The 18,532-nt window shown below is 36.2% G+C and overlaps 1 protein-coding gene across 2 annotated transcripts in view; it reads left to right on the top strand.

The window, feature by feature from the left end:
• Positions 1–18,532, top strand: part of DDX6 (DEAD-box helicase 6) — a 35,071-nt gene that overhangs the window by 2,070 nt on the left and 14,469 nt on the right. For both annotated transcript variants that reach the window (XM_055305689.1, XM_055305688.1), the window contains exons 2-8: positions 1,189–1,662; positions 4,932–4,995; positions 5,757–5,861; positions 14,743–14,872; positions 15,793–15,939; positions 17,014–17,108; positions 18,260–18,382. In XM_055305689.1, coding sequence (XP_055161664.1) covers positions 1,463–1,662; positions 4,932–4,995; positions 5,757–5,861; positions 14,743–14,872; positions 15,793–15,939; positions 17,014–17,108; positions 18,260–18,382 — 864 coding nt within the window. In that variant the 5' untranslated portion in view covers positions 1,189–1,462. The remainder of the gene's footprint in view (positions 1–1,188; positions 1,663–4,931; positions 4,996–5,756; positions 5,862–14,742; positions 14,873–15,792; positions 15,940–17,013; positions 17,109–18,259; positions 18,383–18,532) is intronic.

Genomic DNA, 18,532 nt, shown 5'->3' with positions numbered 1-18,532 from the left:
CATCCTTTGTAAATTTTTTTACTTACTACTTTTCAAAGTAAGAATTTGATTTTTGGGAATAATTAAAAACGGTGGAGGTTGACTAGTTCCTTTTTAAAACAACTAGTACTATGGGTTTCTTGGAAAATTTGGTTAAAGTTGCTAGTCTGTTTTAGGCTTTCACAGATTTTTTTTTAAACAGTTTCCTTTTGTGTTTTTTATCGATATTTTTTGATAACAGCAAATATTTTAAGTTAGGATACACTTTTTTGAAAAGTGTTATTGAAATGGATTTAGCTAATAGGTTTTTTTAGTATTAAGTTAGCTAAAGATTCTCTTGGCTGTTTCTTAAGCAAAAGATTTTGACATGGAGACCTGTCTCTGTTTCAGTTACCTTTTTTTTTTTTTTTAAGATTTTATTTATTCATGAGAGAGACACAGAGGCAGAGACATAGGTAGAGAGAGAAGCAGGCTCCATGCAGGGAGCCTGATGTGGGGCTTGATTCCGGGACTCCAGGATCACACCCTGGGCCGAAGGCAGGCGCTAAACCGCTGAGCCACCGAGGCATCCCTGGTTATTGTCTTAAAGGGCAAAATTTAAGAGGGAAAAAAATATTTTTCTTCATAATGTTAAGCCTCTATAGTTGAAATTCATAAAGTCACAAATGTGTTTTTTTGCCCCAAAAAACATAAAGTTAAGTCAAAAGCTCAATTTCAGGAATTCTCAGTTGCTGTCAGAAATAGAAAAAAAAAATGAATGGTCTTGCCTTGTTCCAAGATATGTAGATTTACATTAATAAAATTGTGTGATACTTCATTGAGTTGTAATGCAATTAAGGGTAATGAATCATTGACTTTTAGAGGTGGCAGGGATTTTTAGAGAATTCATCAGGGAGGAAACTGAAGGGAAGAGATTGCCATTTGACAGCTAATGCTAATTTAATCACAATATCTTTCTACCTAATCTTCTCTGGGTTGCTTTGAACTGACAGTTTAAAATGTTTGAGATTGGTCTCAGTTGGCTTGGGTTTTTTGAGACAGTTCATCTTTTCAAGTCTCTTCCTAGCCTGGCGAGTGTTTTGGTCTAAGTATATCTGTATTATTTCTTTGTAATAGAGTGAGTTCCTCTAAAAGGGTCCTTCTTAAAAGGGAAAGTTTTTTTTTCTAACTTTCCTATGTTTGCTAATTAAACTTTTCTCTTTGTTTCAGATTGAAGTGAGTGAATTCAGATATATAATTCAACCTTGTTAGAGGGCTTTTTAAAAAATAAAAAGTTGATTCGGTGCATGAGAGCAAGTTACTGCTGCATACCGTTCAGAGACTTACAGGTGCTTGCCTGCATTGCAATAAAGGACTCATATATTGAGCAAGACTTATATTTATCTCTTCGTTTTGGAGAGCCTAATAAACTGTTATTACAGTTTCTCTACTGACTTTCAAAAGTTTTGAAGTTTGAAAGAGACATCTTTACAATTAATACAGCATGAGCACGGCCAGAACAGAGAACCCTGTTATAATGGGTCTTTCCAGTCAAAATGGTCAGCTGAGGGGCCCTGTGAAGCCCAGTGGTGGCCCCGGAGGAGGGGGCACACAGACACAGCAACAGATGAACCAGCTGAAAAATACCAACACAATCAATAATGGCACTCAGCAGCAAGCACAGAGTATGACCACCACTATTAAGTAAGTGTTAGAATAAATAATAAACAGGCTTGTTAGACCAAGATTTCTTTCTGCTACTTTGTTGTTGACTACTTTAGACCTTGTTTTAACCATTTTGTTTGCAAAGAAAGTACAGAGGACTGTTTTATGGGTGGGTATTTGCAATTGAATAATGTATTTTTTGTCATAGTTCAGAGTCATTAGGTAACAGACATGATATATATTTTGTATACATTACTTTTTGAAACATTTCTGGCTTTCATCATTAGCTCAGATTCATCTTGTTTTTGCCAATATGGCTTTTTCCCTAGTGTTACAACTGTATTTTACCTTAGTATAAATGGCAGTTAAAGACAATTTCAGTTTTTAAATTTAAAGACTGGCCCAGACTCCTGAATCCAGACATATACTTCACTGATGGATATTTTTCCATAACTTTTTTTTTTTTTTAAGATTATGGGACTTTCCTTCTCTGGAAAGTTTTCTAAAAAAAAAAAAGGCTTTCTCCTTTTACACACAGAATTACAAGCAGTTATATATCATAAGGTTTTCAAGATTTTGAACTCTTGGAAATATACAGGACTGAATACTCCCAAGTCCCTTTGTTGACTAAAAATTTAAGAGTTTCATCTTATTACAGAACATTTTTTTCATTTAAATTTGCTATTTGTCATCTAAGTGTTGACTTTAAATTATTTGAATGATAACTGTCACTCTAAAGATTCAGTTAATGAATAATCAACATAGAAGACTATGGATTCCATTTCATATTTGGCTTTGTTGTTGAGTCTAGCCATAGAGATTGATTTACTCTTGAAATCTTGGTATGTTGAAACATATAAATGTTGAAACTGGTTCCCTGAATTAAAGTATATGTTATATTACAACCTAGATCTTTTCTATGCCTAAAGAGCACTTCCTAAAGAAAACTAGCATTTAAAAGCTACTAGAATATCATACAGATGGTTACTTTTTTTTTAAGATGGTTACTTTTAGTGATATCCTACTGACCTCTAAGAATTAATTTCCAGTGGAATTGGTTTGATCATTGGGAGAATTGGCATGAATGCATTTTTTTTTTTGCATATTTTAAGCTTTAATTAGTATATAAAGCAAGAATATTCTCTAAATTGTAGTTTGTCTTGACAAAGTATGATTTGGCCAGCAAAATTTAGGCTATTGTTAAACCTAAAGCTGTGTTATTTCATTATTTTATGCTTAAATTCTGATTTCAGACAATAGATTTGCTTTTTCTTTTTTGCTCTGCCTGGGATTAATGATTTCTTTTTAATTCTGTGGGTTCTTTAAATCTCATACTGTCATCTCTTCCAAGAAGGCTTCTAGATCCCATCACTGTCTTCAGAACTCCTGTAATACTTATCTCTATCACTTATTTCACTTTCTCATTTTAAATAGTTTGGGTCTTTTATCTCCTAAGATTATAAATTTCTTGTGGTAAGATTTTCCATTGTATTTCTGCAGCTTTATTCACTTTATATTGAATATGACCATGGCAAGCTGGCCTACTAGGATGTTCAACTGACATTTTTGCTCAGAAACTGGTGTGTTTTATAAAGGCGTAGGTGAAGGAGTTTGGTACCCTTGGAATTGGTAGCAAATAGTTATCTCTGTTAGAGTATCTACCTCAAACTGTGTGGAACCAGGATGCCAGGATGGCTCAGTGGTTGAGTGTCTGCCTTTGGCTCAGGGCGTGATCCTGGAGTTCCGAGATTGAGTCCCACATCAGGCTCCCTGCATGGAACCGGCTTCTCCTCTCCCTCTGCCTATGTCTCTGCCCTCCTCCCTCTCTCTCTCTCTCTCTCTCTCTCTCTCTCTCTCTCTGTGTGTGTGTGTGTCTCATGAATAAATAAAAGTCTTAAAAAAAATTATGTGGGACCTAGCTTTAAATGAAGTAAGTGCTCATCTTCCTAAATCAAGACTTGAGATGTTTTGGAGTCTCTGATTATATGAGTTGCTATAATGAAATCAGTAAGAAAAAATTTTATTTTAAAGATTTTTATTTCTTTATGAGAGAGAAAGGGAGAGAGAGGCAGAGACACATAGGCAGAGGGAGAAGCAGGCTCCTCACAGGGAGCCCAACGTGGGACTCGATCCCAGAATCCTGGGATCACGCCCTGAGCCAAAGACAGACGCCCAACTGCTAAGCCACCCAGGCTGCCGGAAATCAGTGAAAATTTTTATTTAAAGATGACACAATTGAAAGCATTATCTGCTTTATTGACCAATTTTTTCTTATTAGATGCTTTGAGTATTATTTGAGGTTTTTACCTGACCGAAAAGAGTTTTACTCTATTTTCTTGGTTTCTCTTTCACGGTTTCAAGCATTCTCAGTAAAAAAAAGTTGAGAGATAGTGATTAACAGCTGATCCTGAGTTTTTTTTTTTTTTTTTTTTTTTTAGGATTTTATTTATTATAACAAGGGCGGGGGGGAGGGGGGACAGACTTCCCACTGAGCATAGAGCCCTGATGTAGGGGTTCAATCCAGGACCCTGAGATCACGATCTGAGCCAAAGTCAGACACTTAACCAACTGAGCCACTCAGGTGCCCCCTAAGTACTTACTTTGCCAGGAACTAAGTGCTTTATGTAAATTATTTGTTATAATTCTGAGCCCCCTTTATAATTCAGAGAATTGGAGGCTTAGAAAAGAAACTGCTGAAAAGTCACAAAAATAGTCAGGGGTTAACTTTGGGTCTGAAACTTTAGACCCCTTGATTTTAACCAGTCACCGAAAGTTAGAAACTCAGATGCTTACGGGAGACTGCCAAATGAGAAGGTACTTGCTTTATTTACTGCTGTTTGATTTAAACTCCCAGTTATTAAGCTCTATCAAAATGTTGACATGCAGAAGTTTGGAACTAGTGTTGCTAAAACTCCTGCCCCACCACCCAAGGAAAGCCAGAATCTGAACTTTCATATGAAATCCCCTAATTTTTAAATGTTAGCAGCTAATTTAAATTGAAAGACTATGTCAAATAAAACATAGGGGTTAGCAGTTTTGACAACAGTTGCACTATATATTATACTGCTTCTCTTAAGAGGATAGGTGCCTTATTCCCTTCTATTCTTGATTTTCTTTATCTTCTCTAGAGTGTTCTTTTGTAAGAAGAGCAATTTTTGTAACGTTTCTGTTAACTATTATAAAGTAAATGGCAATATATTAAACTTAGTTTTTTAGAACCTAGTCGTAATTGTAATGAATCATCTTTGTATTATTAGAATAGTAATGCTATGAATTCTTATGCTTCAACATTACTATATTCTCTGTAGACCTGGTGATGACTGGAAAAAGACTTTGAAACTCCCTCCAAAGGATCTAAGAATCAAAACTTCGGTAAGTTGGTTATAAATTCAAGTGGAAAAGTGGTGTAGAAACTCTAAAAGTGAAGTAGTTAATAATAGGCACTGTCTTTACTCTTTGGTTGAAATGGTTGAAATTGTATGGATCATATAGGATAAATTGCCAAAAATTTTTCACTGTTTGGAGGAATTATATTAATAATAATTATAACAATAATGTGTATTTATACATATGTATTTTATCTAAGCTCTGGAGTATTTTCATGGTTTGCAAGGCATTTTCTCAAAATTTCCTCTTGCTCCCAGCAACACAGTAAGATTCAGGTTAAATATTATCCTTATTTTATGAATGAGGACAAGGAAGTTGAGAGGTTTGTTCTCTTAGCCCAGTGTTCCCAACTGGGGGTGACTTTTGTCCCCTAGTGGGCACTTAGCAGTGGCTAGAGACGATTAAACTCAACTAGGGGGATGCTGCAGGATGGCCCCTTAAAACAAAGAATTTTCTGGCCCAAATGTCAATAGTGCTAAGTTGGAGAAATCTTTATTTAGAATAGGATATTTGCAGGCAGTGGGTGGTGGAGCTAGGGTTTGACTTCCACTCTTGTGAATTACGAACCATGACACTTACATAGGAATAAGTATTTTAGCAGTCCTCAGAAGACTATGGTCACAGGGTGGCCTTTCCCCAAAACAGTTTTTTAAAGGGATAAAGAATAAATCTCTCAAACTTTCTTAAGCAAAGGAACACAATTGTATTCTGTTATTTTGTTTAATTTCTTTTGTTTGTCTGACTAGGATGTGACCTCCACAAAAGGAAATGAGTTTGAAGATTACTGTTTGAAACGGGAGTTACTGATGGGAATTTTTGAAATGGGCTGGGAAAAGCCATCTCCTATTCAGGTATGTTTCTCCTTTTCATCCACATAAGATGTTATGAGTTATGTGTTCCCTACTTTTTGATTTGTGTGGATGATGTAATTGACTTTTTTTTTCATGTGTATACACATGCACATACACACTTTTTTTAACATTTTGAAGATAAGTCACAGAATCATGGCTCATTACCTCTAAATACTTCAGTGTATGTTTTCTAAGAAGTAAGATTTTTTTCTTTTTTAAGTAAGCTATAGAGTATTATTATTATTATTTGTTATTATTATTATTATTATTACAGAGCTTACTTATTGCCCAGTGTGGGGCTTGAACTCACAACCCTGAGATCAAGCATCGAATGTTGTACCAACTGAGCCAGCCAGGCGCTGCTAGGGATATTTTCTGGTGTAACCGTAGTACAGTTAGCTTTGGTCAATTTAACATTAATACGGTATTTCTATCTTATCTCTCATTTGTAATCTCATTTTTAAGTGACCCCAAAATGTCCTTTTTAGCATTTTTTTTTTTCTTTACAAGTTGCATCCTAAGATCATGTATTGCATTTAGTTATGTCTCTAACCTCTTTCAGCTGTGAGCATTTCCTTAGTTTTGTTTTTTGGTCTTTTATGACATTGAAATAACAAATGCAGTCCTTTTTTTCTAATAGAATATTCCTCATTTTGTATTTGTCCCATGTCTCCCATTTGATTAGCCTCAAGTTATGCATTCTTGGCCTGATTACTGTAGAAATTATGTTATGGCCTCAAGGTACCACATTTTGAGGTATATACAGTGTCCCATCTACTTCTCATTGGTGAATTTTTTTCATTGGTGAATTTAATTTTGATTATTGTCTCAAGGTGGTGTCTGATTTTTCTACTATATAATTAACTACTTTCTCCCTCTTTTCCTTGAACTAATAAGCATCTATGGGGAGCACTTTAAGACCCTGCCGGTATCTTACTCTACCATTAAGATTTCCCCCTACTCTTAGCATCCATTGGTGATTCTTGGCGTGATCTGATCTTTACTGTGCTAGCACTTCATCCACATTTGGCCTTGTAAAGAAGAACCTTTCCTAGCTCTTTGTGTATTTATAAACTTGAAGTGTGGACTCTCAAACCCCCCCCACCCCCCGCTGTGGTTTTTTTGTGCTCATATTGTCCCATTTTTGGTCATTGTGAGCTCTTTAAAGCTAGTCCCTGTTTTTGTAATGTACACACATGCACACTTTTTTTCCTGTTAGACTATTTTTTTTTAAATTATTTATTTATGATAGAGAGGCAGAGACAAGGCAGAGACATAGGCAGAGGGAGAAGCAGGCTCCATGCACCGGGAGCCCAACGTGGGATTCGATCCCAGGTCTCCAGGATCGCGCCCTGGGCCAAAGGCAGGCGCCAAACCACTGCACCACCCAGGGATCCCCATGTTAGACTATTTTTTAAAGATCTTATTTATTTATTTATGAGAGACCAGGAGAGAGAGACAGGCAGAGGGAAAAGCTGGCTCCCTACAGGGAGCCCAATGTTGGACTCGATCTCAGTACTTCGCAAGCCAAAGGCAGATGCCCAACCGCTAAGCCACCCAGGTATCCCTGGACCTTAAAATTTTAGAGCAATTTTAAGGTCACAACAATTGAGCAGAAAATAGAGATTTTCCATTAACCCTCATCCCCACTCATGCATAGCTTTCTCCATTATCAACATCTCTCACAAGAATGATGCATTTATTACAATTAAGGAACCTCTATTAACATCATCCAAAGTTGACAGTATATATGAGGGGTCCAATCTTGATATTGTTCATTCTGTGGGTTTGAACAAATGTATAATGACATGTACCCATCATTATAGTATACAGAGTAGTTTTACTGCCCTATAAATCTGCTCCACCTATTCACTCCTCACCTGCCCTACTTCGTTTTTCTTGAGCACTTCCTTTTTTGGTACATCATGGTGCTGAGATTATCTATACCTATCTTGTTCTAGTCTTGGAATCAGTCTTTCTTCCAAGGAGCCCTGGTTAGTGGGATAGTAGTATTAGAGACTTAAACCTGGATACTAAGTACACTCTATGCTCCTTGGCCCTTTCAGGGAGAAAACAAGGAAATACATGTATGTGCATGTGCACATACATGTAGACATAAACATGCATGTTAATTAAAACTGTTGAACCTAAGCTTTAATAAGGACAAGTGCCCTGTGCCATCATTGAGTATTTTTTCTTTTTTCTTTTTTTTTTTTCATTGAGCCGATATGTACTGAGTGATCTAGAAAATGTTAGATACTGGGAGATGTTATGAACAAGATACATTTCCTGTCCTCATGGTCAGGTGGATAAGATAGCTAATGGTACAGATAATTTCAGTGTGATATAATGAGCCCCTCTCTAGTTGAAATTGCATATATATGTAGCCATTAAAGGAAGATGGAATAACCTAGAAAGAGTGATCCATATTCCAAGCAGAGAACTCTGGAATAGTGATGCCTAGGGGTTCTCATCTTTGTGTGCCTTTGTGAATAAACTAAAGAAGTTTGTTATGGTTGGAGAAAGTATTGAGATAAGGTATACATCAGATATGCAACCTGAGTGCATATATTGAACATAGTTTTTTTAATGTAGTTTATGTTAATCCATTTTATTTAAAGGGATGAAAAATTTTATGAGAGTCTTCTACAGTAGGGACTATATCATTCAACTTTGTATCTCCAGTACTTAGCAAAGTGGATAGCAGGAAATGGGCCCTCATATGTTTAATAATATTTAGAATGCTTTGATGAAATTATGGTTGACATGTCTGCAGGTTAACTTGGTGTATAGAACTATTGAAGAACTAGTCTGCCAAGGCTGAATCCCAACTCCACTCCTTTCTAAGTTGATTATCTGAGATCTCTCTCTCTCTCAGCTTCAGTTTCCTGGCCTTAAAATTGATATAATAGTATATTTCCATGGAGGAGTTGTGAGGATTAAGATTAATGCGATAATTCATTTTAGTATGCTTGGTAGGGGCAGCCCCAGTGGCTCAGCAGTTTAGCACCGCCTTCAGTCCAGGACCTGATCCTGGAGGCCCCGGGATCAAGTCCCGCGTCGGGCTCCCTGCATGGAGCCTGCTTCTCCCTCTGCCTGTGTCTCTGCCTCTCTCTCTGTGTCTCTCATGAATAAATTAAAAAAAAAAAAATTTTTTTTTTTACTATGCATGGTATAATGCCTAGTAGATGATAAATGTTGTGCAATTGTTATGGGTTATTATTCTGTGTAGTAGTTTTATCCAAAAAAGAAGGGGTTAGGAAGGAATAAATTCCTCTGCTTTCCTTAAAAAAAAAAAAAAAAAGAGAGATTGAATTAGGTCTGATAAATGAACCTTTTTTTTTTTTTTTTTTAAACTTATTTATCTTTGGAGGGAGAGGAGGAGGGGCAGAGGAGGAAGGCTTGATCCCATGACCATGATTTGAGCTGAAACCCAAGAGTCAGACACTCAAACGACTGTGCCACCCAGGTCCCCTAGCAGACTTAATTCTTTCTTTTTTTCTCTTTAAAAATTGTATTTATGAGAGACAGAGAGAGGCAGAGATATAGGCAGAGAGAGAAGCAGGCTCCCCACAGGGAGCGTGATGCGGCACTTGATCCCAGGACCCCAGGACCAATCCCTGAACTGAAGGCAGAAGGCAAGATGCTCAGTGACTGAGCCACCCAGGCATCCCATCAGACATAATTTTTAATAGACCCTTGCTGTCTCCTCTTTCCCACCTTTGTTTTAGAATTTTTTTTAATACTTTATTTTTTATTTATTCATGAGAGACACGGAGAGATACAGGCAGAGGGAGAAGCAGGCTCCATACAAGGAGCCTGATGTGGGACTCGATCCTGGGACTCCAGGATCACACCCTGGGCCAAAGGCAGATGCTCAACCGCTGAGCCACCCAGGCGTCCCTGTATTAGAATTTAAAATCGACTTTGTTATTTGCACTTTCAGTATTAATATAACATATAGGCAGTTATCTTTTCAGCCGCTTAACCAGTCTCACATTTAGCTTTTACCGTAAAGTAAAAGTAATAAGTAATGTCTTTCACAGGTTCTGTGAGGATTAAATGTAATGTGTAAACAAAGTGTTTTGAAATAGCAGGGTAGTGTACAAATATAAAGTATTATTTTAGATACCTAAGACCACCATTTACATTCTTTTTCTTCACTGTTGTTTTGCCTGAGAATCTGTGGAAAACACAAAATGTTCCTTAGAATTATTCAGTGTAACAAACCATGAATATTAGGATTTTAGAACCAAGAAGAAATTTAGAAATCCTGTAGTAAAATCTAATCTCATAACTGGCTGTTTTCTATTCATTCTGTGCTTCTCTACTTTCTGTTTTCCTGTTGTTTTTAAGGTATTATCTTCCTAGTATTTCATTTGCAGATTTATCCAGGTATTTTTTTTTTTCCTCAAATACAGAAGCCTTCTTGATCAGATAGGTGTTCTCTGCATATGAGTCTTTTTTTTAAAGAGATGGTGAAACTTTGTTGGCTAGATTATTGGACAATGAGTCACTTAAAATTATATCCTACAGAAAGAAGATTTTACATTGACAGGCTGGAACCAGATATACTACAGCTTGCCCTCACACATCTTTCTTTGGTGCAGCCATCTGTGACTCTAGTTCTGGTTCTGAATCTGTACCCCCTAGTTAACATAACTATGCCATTCTAGAGGCTCAGCTTTGGGGTACCTGGGTGGCTCAGTCGATTAAGCACCTGCCTTCTGCTCAGGTCATGATTTGGGGTTCCTGAGATGGAGCCCCACATTGGGTTCCTTGGCCAGCAGGAAGTCTGCTTCTCCCTCTGCCGTTTCCCCCAACTCATGCATGTTCTCTTTCTCCCTCTCATAAATAAAGTCTTTTAAAAAAAAAAAAAAAGACCTATAGCTTTTTAGGAGCACAGACATATTTGGACAGGCTAAGAAGCTGCTGTTTTATTCTACTTAACATTATGAAACCTTTACAGAGTTGATCCTTGAACAATAAGGATTTGAACTGCATGGTTCCACTTTTCCACAGATTTTTTTTATGGTACTGTAATTAACATTTTCCTTATGATTTTCTTAATAACGTTTTCTTTTCTGTAGTGTACCTTTTATTGTTTATTTACATATAGCATACACAATGTGTTGACTATTTACATTATCCGTATGGCTTCCTTCCATTTCAGTCAACAGTAGGCTATTAGTAGTTAACTTTTGGAGGAGTCAAAACTTAAACGTGGATTTTTGATTGTGTGGGCCCTCAGTGCCCCTAACTCCCATGTTCAAGGGCTAGCTGTTAACTTTGAGATGATTGAAAATGACAGCTCTTACTGCTGCTTCCAGACCTTAGGCACAACTTTTCTGAAGACTTTTTAGATGAGATAATGATGAAATGACTGATAGTCCATTATTGAGGGGAAACATGGGAGTTCTTATTGTCAGCAACAAAATTTCACATCAGGTCAAGAATCTCAACCATTTTGAGAATTATTTTGTCAACCAGGTTTAATTAGAATTCATAGTTTATTGTTAGAAATTACAGCATTCTTGGGCAGCCTGGGTGGCTCAGCGCTTTAGCGCGGCCTTCAGCCTGTGGCATGATCCTGAAGACCCAGGATCGAGTCCCATGTCGAATCCCTGCGTGGAGCCTGCTTCTCCCTCTGCCTGTGTCTCTGCCTTTCTCTCTGTCTCTCATGAATAAATAAATAAAATCTTAAAAAAAAAAAAAACAAAAAAGAAATTACAGCATTCTTAATCATTTATAAATCATCTGTTGCTAATTGAATTTCTTAGGACTATAGGAATTGTTTTTCTATAACAATTTTTTATAACAATTTCCTGTAACAAGACTTTTGCAAAATCTTTAAATGCATTTCCTTATTGATTATTGTGGTCAAATTGGGGTATGTTCCTTAAATTAGAGATCTTTTAAAAATCATTATCTTCCTCATCCTTTTTTGGGCAGCAGTAGATACCTGTGACAACCATTGCTACCTCCACCAACCTCATATTATTTTTCCCCTGAAATTAAGATTCTTGAGGTCAGCTGGCCCTAAGAGATAAAAAGAAGCAACTACTCTAAAAGCAATTGATGGGACAATTTTTCAGCTTTTTTAGGGTACCACACTTCAGATGCCTCTCAGTACTAGGAAATTGGAAGGTATTCTGTGCTTTGGTTGTAGGCAACAAACCAACTTGGGCTAACTTAGCAAAGGGAAATTTATTGAAAGAATATCAGAGGAGTTCCCCAAAGTGAGAAAAGTCTAGAGAGAGACACCTGGAATTGACCAAGGACTGAGGCAGCTCTGAAGGGCTTAGGAAGCTACAAATTGTTACAGAATGTACTATAGCAATTGAAATTGTTAAGGAGCCTGGAGCTGGCCTGGCTTTAGTTGATGTCTCCCATTTAGCTGGAGAGGTTGGCTAGACTATCCAGTGAAATAGGAGAGACATAATTCCTCAGAAGGAAGTTAGGGTGCTACTAGGAAAGGGAAAATGGATCCTAGGGTACCAAAACACGACAGATACTTAGTGGCATAGTCCCTAGATCTTAGAGGTAATGTGGCAGAATCAGACCTCAGGTTGTAGAGTTGTCCTGGGTTTGGTAACTTAAGATACAAATCACATCTCACACATTTATACGTTTAAAATATAATTCAGTGGTTTTAGTATAATGGCAGTTGTGTGAACCAGTTTTAGAACCTTTTCCTCACCCTTAAAGTGCTTTAGCTGTTTCCCTCCATTTTCCACTGGCCCTGACCAACCACTGATTTACTTTCTTGTGTCTTATGGATTTGCCTATTCTGGACATTTCATATAAATGAGATTATATAATATATGGGTTTTTGTGAGTGGCTTCTTAGCATTTTATAGGGTTCATCCATGTTGTAGCATGTAATAGTATTTCTTGCTTTTGTATTGCTGTTGCATAATAATTCCATTGTATGACTGACTATACCACATTTGGTTTATCAGTTGATACGGTTTCCACTGCTAGCTATTTCGAATACTCTGTGAACATTCCCATACACGTTTTTGTGTCAGAATGTTTTTATTGTAAAACAAAAAGTTACCTAACTTGAAAGGATATAAATAACAAAGTATCTGAGTGCCCAGCACTCAGTAAGTTTTTAAAGTTTTTAGCTTCCTTCTTTCTTTACTCAGTGGTAGCTCCTATGCTTTCCTCTTGGGTTTCAAAGCTGTCTGAGCCTGACTTGAATTCTCTTTCATCATATTATCTAATTTTCCTAGCAAACACTGGTAAGACACAGTGTGGATGTGCTGAATTCCCTGACTGCTAATCATAATGATTACCATATGTGGCAAAATGTCATTGTATCTTAGAGACTAGCTTGCTTACTTTATTAAAAAAAAATTTTTTTTTAAACAGCTTCTGTAGAGCATAAACCCTGTCAGAGAGTGCAAGGATATAGAAGTCCATGGCCTTAATCCAAGTTAGAAGGTGAACCCAAAATGGGAATTAGGATACCCTTAAGATAATTCTGACTTCATTCAGAAGTTTTATTCTTTTAACCTGACTTGAGAAGTCATTGAGAGGCCCTTGGAGACCACTTACCCTTTTATTCTGCTATAGAACTGAGTTGTGTGCAAGTAGCCTATTTAAAAACCACAGAAGAAAATGAACCCATGGGGGTAATAGCCCTCCAGAGCAATTGAAGATTAGCAGAGTTGACTCAAAATAGGAAGGAAGAGATTAAGACCAAAGGGTCAAAGCCAAGGAGTTTTTCTTTGACCTGCTTTACTATAATAAGCAGACTGTTTAATGCTGGTTATAGGAACAGAGGGTAACAATATTGTCATAGGACCATTTTTACAGTTGTTCTGGGAGCTGTGTTTTTCTGGTCATAAAGAACCCGTTTGACCCCTGTGATGGGTTCTAGGTAGGGTAAGTATTGTGAAAAATGTAAGTCATGGTGTAAAATGTTAGAGCTAGTTCTTTTGGTAATGAGCACAGGCATAGAACTAATTATTACACTGGTTATGAATTTCTTTCCTATTTTCCTAAATTTTTGGATTTAGAAAATAAAAATTTATTTTTAGGAATGGAAATGTTCTTATTCTTCCCTCTTTATACATACTATTCTGCTTTTATAATTTCTCTCTGTATATATGTATTTAATTTTCAGTAATTGGGACATCCTTTGCTATTGTTTAAGTAACTTGTCCTAATAGGAAATGTTATCTTTGCAAAAACAGACATGACAAAGTAAGCTAAATGTGAAGATAAGTCACTCTCTGATGTGACCATGGATTGAGATAACTGGAATAGAATTGAGCCTCTAATTGAGCGCATTTCAGGACAGAGAAGTTGGATGTGAAACATTGACATTTTGAGGTTATATAATAAATAGGACCTGAAGTTTAACTTATCCAGCCGATTTCCTATTTTTTGCAAGGTTGAGTTCTCAAATCTGCAATTTTTCATTGTGGTTAAATTGGCTTACTTGTCTCAAAACATACAATCTTGTCTTTGTATTGTTTGTGCCATTTTTTCCCTCTTTTTTTATTGTAAAATGTCCTTTGCTTTTTTTTTTTATTGTGTAGCCCAGATTCCTCCGTCTTCATTTGTTTTCTTTGTTGTAGATACCCAGCTTCCTTAGAACTACACATTCTCACACATTCACATTCACACAGTTTTTAATAAATTGGTAATGCAGTTTAATAATAACTATAAGCAGTTCTCCAAAATATTGGTTGATAATGATGGTGATGTTGACTGGTAATTTACTTGGTCTCTACTTAGTCTTGTAAAGTGCAAATGTAGGACACTTGAGAAGCCATACCAAAGAGGTGTGCCTTCCGTATATTTTAGAGGATAATTTGTTTATGTACTGTTCTTATTCACAAGTAATTTGCATTCTCTTGTCTCTTAGGAGGAGAGCATTCCCATTGCTTTATCTGGTAGGGATATCTTAGCTAGAGCAAAAAATGGAACAGGCAAGAGCGGTGCCTACCTCATTCCCTTACTTGAACGGCTAGACCTGAAGAAGGACAATATACAAGGTTAGTTTATTTAAACTAAAAATGGCAGTTTAACATTGGAGCTATAGGAAGATACTACTGTCTTTTTTTTTTTTTTAAGAATTTACGTAATCTGGAGTTAGTATTTACCTTTTCACAGCTTTTTTGTCTTTTATAAAATACCCAGCTTTTTAAAAAGATTTCTAGTTTTCAGAGGCTTTTTACATATTACACAGTTATGATAACATTCCAGTATAACAGGCAAAATAAGTATTACCTTATTAGATAGGAAAGATCATGAGAAGTTATCTGATGTTGCTACCTCCAGACTGGAAGTGAGTTGTTTCTTGTGGCACCTGCGTGTCTGTAAGAACTCATGAACTTTTTTCCTTTATAAAGCCTAGTGGTTTGGGACTTTTAAGACCTTAGGAAATAGGGAAGAAACAAATTTCCCATAGTTGTATGCAAAGTTAGCTAAAAGAGTTAAATTTTGACCTCTAAAGCTTTTCCTGAAATTTTTGTAAGTTGATCGTGATCTATAATCATTTCTTCCATCTTCCGTTAAAGTACTTTCACGTAATATTAGTAGAACCTGGGCAATAGGAGTTTCCTATTCAAGTGTTTAGACTAATGAATATTAAATTAATAAACTTTGAGCTAATGGTTGCCAAGTCAACCCTTTACAGGCCTGTAACTAAGGAGTATCAGGTTTATAAAAACAGTGTTGCTGAGGAAAACTCTAAAGCTAGAACACTGTAATAGGTTCTTCCCCTCCCCCATGTGGTGTTTTTTTTTTTTTTTTTTTTTTTTTTTTGGTAAAGGAGATTTACTTATTTGACTTTTCAGAATTAGGCTAATTATGATTCAATTTTTTAATATGTCCTGAGTATCTAGATTGCAAGGGGGCAGTGTTTTTGTAGCTTAATAAACTCTTAAAATACTTCTTTTTTTCTGTTTTCCAGCAATGGTGATTGTTCCCACTAGAGAACTTGCTCTACAGGTCAGTCAAATTTGCATCCAGGTCAGCAAGCACATGGGAGGGGCCAAAGTGATGGCAACCACAGGAGGAACCAATTTACGGGATGACATAATGAGGCTTGATGACACAGGTAGGGAATGATTGGTACAAGGTGGCCTAGCTCTCTGATATAATTATAGGTACAAGTGTTTCCTAAACTTACTAAAAATTATTTTTAAGAATTAAGGGCCAGAAAAAATAATAAAAAGAATTAAGGGCCAGAAACATTGCTGTAGAAAAATGAATAAAGGAAATGACCATTCGAGAAAAAAAGACAATTATAATTGGAAGGATATTCAACCTTGCTAGTAATTTTTTATGTAAATAAAAATAGCAAATTGATAGAATACCTATCCAATTGGCAAGGCTAAAAAAATATAAGCTTGAGAAGAAATAGGCTGTCTTGCAGTGTGGGGGTGGGTATAAATTGATACAATCTTAATGGTGGGCAATTTGGCATAGTGTTTTGAAATTATAAATGTATGTTTTCAAGAGTCTTTCCTGAAGAAATACTAGGCAAATACAAGGTTACTGCAGTGTGATTTGAAAATGGAAATATCCTAAATATCAGAGGAGATTGGCTAAATACATTGGGGTATAGTCCAAGTGGAATTCCACAAAACTATTAAAAGGTGAAGTGATCTGTATTTATTTTCATAAAGAATTCTCCATGATACATCATGGAGTGAAAAAAGATAAACACCAAACATGAAATATGCTTATATAAAATGTGAATTGGAATTTTATATATAATTGTCATTTGGTAAATGACTATGTGCTTCATTCTGCACAGGTATTTAAAATGATTATCTCATTTTATCCTTACAACCATCTTCTGAAGACCATTGCTCTAGCTTATAGGCAAGCAACTGTATCAGATGCTTGATATGTCTTTATTTATTGGGGATTGTTTTAAGACGACTATTCTCCCCCTTATTTGGAATAGGTGATTTGAAAGTTACTAGGCTGCCCCATGTAGAAGTAAAGTAAGTATTCTGTGGTAACCTAAGATGAAGTGAAAAATCCATATTTTAAAACACATTTTTGCCTGTTTGTACTATTCCTACTCTACAACAGTATTTCTGATAAAATATATGTGATAAACTTCTGTATCCTTTGCCCAAGTTAAAATGAATGAAAATGTATATATTCTAATCTTATGTAGTGCACGTGGTGATAGCTACCCCTGGAAGAATCCTGGATCTTATCAAGAAAGGAGTAGCAAAAGTTGATCATGTCCAGATGATAGTATTGGATGAGGTAATGTCTCTTCATTTGGAAGTACTATTCTGTGCTTTGTTTATAACTGTCAGTGAATGAAGCAAAAGCTCTTTGTGTTTGTGAACCTCTTATAAATGCATGACTCTTGTCAATTCAAACTAATTCACTTACAAAATATGTTTTGCCCACTAAAGGCAAAAGATGGTAGGCATTTATAGGAATAGCCTTGTATCTCTTTCTTAGGGATGCCAGATTGTAAGTTTTGTTTTTATATTTCAAGAGAAGGAGTTGTTGAATACCTCAAAGCCAAGTTCATTCTAAATCTCATTCCTATCAGTGATACATCTTATTTATTTATTTATTTATTTATTTATTTATTTATTTATTTATTTATTTATTTATTTATTTATTATGGTAGTCAGAGAGAGGGGGGGGGGCGCAGAGACACAGGCAGAGGGAGAAGCAGGCTCCATGCACCGGGAGCCCGACGTGGGATTCGATCCCGGGTCTCCAGGATCGTGCCCGGGGCCAAAGGCAGGCGCCAAACCGCTGCACCACCCAGGGATCCCCCGGCAATGTTTTTATATATATTCTGTATCAGTGTTAATGTTTTTGAAATAAAATTATCTTCCTCTTTGGTGTTTTAGATAGCTAGATCAGGTCATTCATAGTCTAATTGGGAGAGAATTTTTATCTTTGAATAATGAGAAGTACTGTTATTTAGTCACTATGTGCTAGCACTAAGTACGTGTTTTTTTCATTTGCTTTTTATGACCCTGTAAGGTAGGTATTCTATAAAGCAGTTATAGTGAACATTCTAATTTTAAAGTTTTGGAAACTGCTGAAGTAATAGGTGGTTAAATAACCTACCAACATAGCTAATAAGTGAAGGAGACAAGATTTCAAGCCAGGTAGTTTAGCTCTGCAGATTGTAGTCTCAACCACATTAAGAGTTTGTTAGGCGAACAAGGATTATGTCTGTCTAGGGTTTTCTCTTTCTTCTAGAATATGATGTTACAGATTTTCCCCCTTCTGAATCACTGCAAATGTGTCTTGGTTTCATTGGAGTAGGTAGTATTGTAGTGTTTACTAGAGGAATATTCCATGAATGCTCTTGTGGGATGGTACCTTATTAACCAAAGGCCTTGGACACTAATTGTTTTTGAAATTGTCTTTTCATTGTACCATAGGCAGATAAGTTGCTGTCACAGGATTTTGTGCAGATAATGGAGGATATTATTCTCACGCTACCTAAAAACAGACAGATTTTATTATATTCCGCTACTTTCCCTCTTAGTGTACAGAAGTTCATGGTGAGTATAAATCTGTACTTGGAAGCAGTGCCATTCTGTTGCCCACGAATATACCATTATTCATAATTACATCTTGTTTTCAGTCTTTATGCTGATTACTTCAAGGTTTTTTTTGTTTTTGTTTTTAAAGATTTTATTTATTCATGAGAG

This window comes from Nyctereutes procyonoides, unplaced genomic scaffold, assembly GCF_905146905.1.
Source record: "Nyctereutes procyonoides isolate TBG_1078 unplaced genomic scaffold, NYPRO_anot_genome, whole genome shotgun sequence".
Classification (NCBI taxonomy): domain Eukaryota; kingdom Metazoa; phylum Chordata; class Mammalia; order Carnivora; family Canidae; genus Nyctereutes; species Nyctereutes procyonoides.
This window is presented reverse-complemented; position numbering and strand designations above follow the sequence as displayed.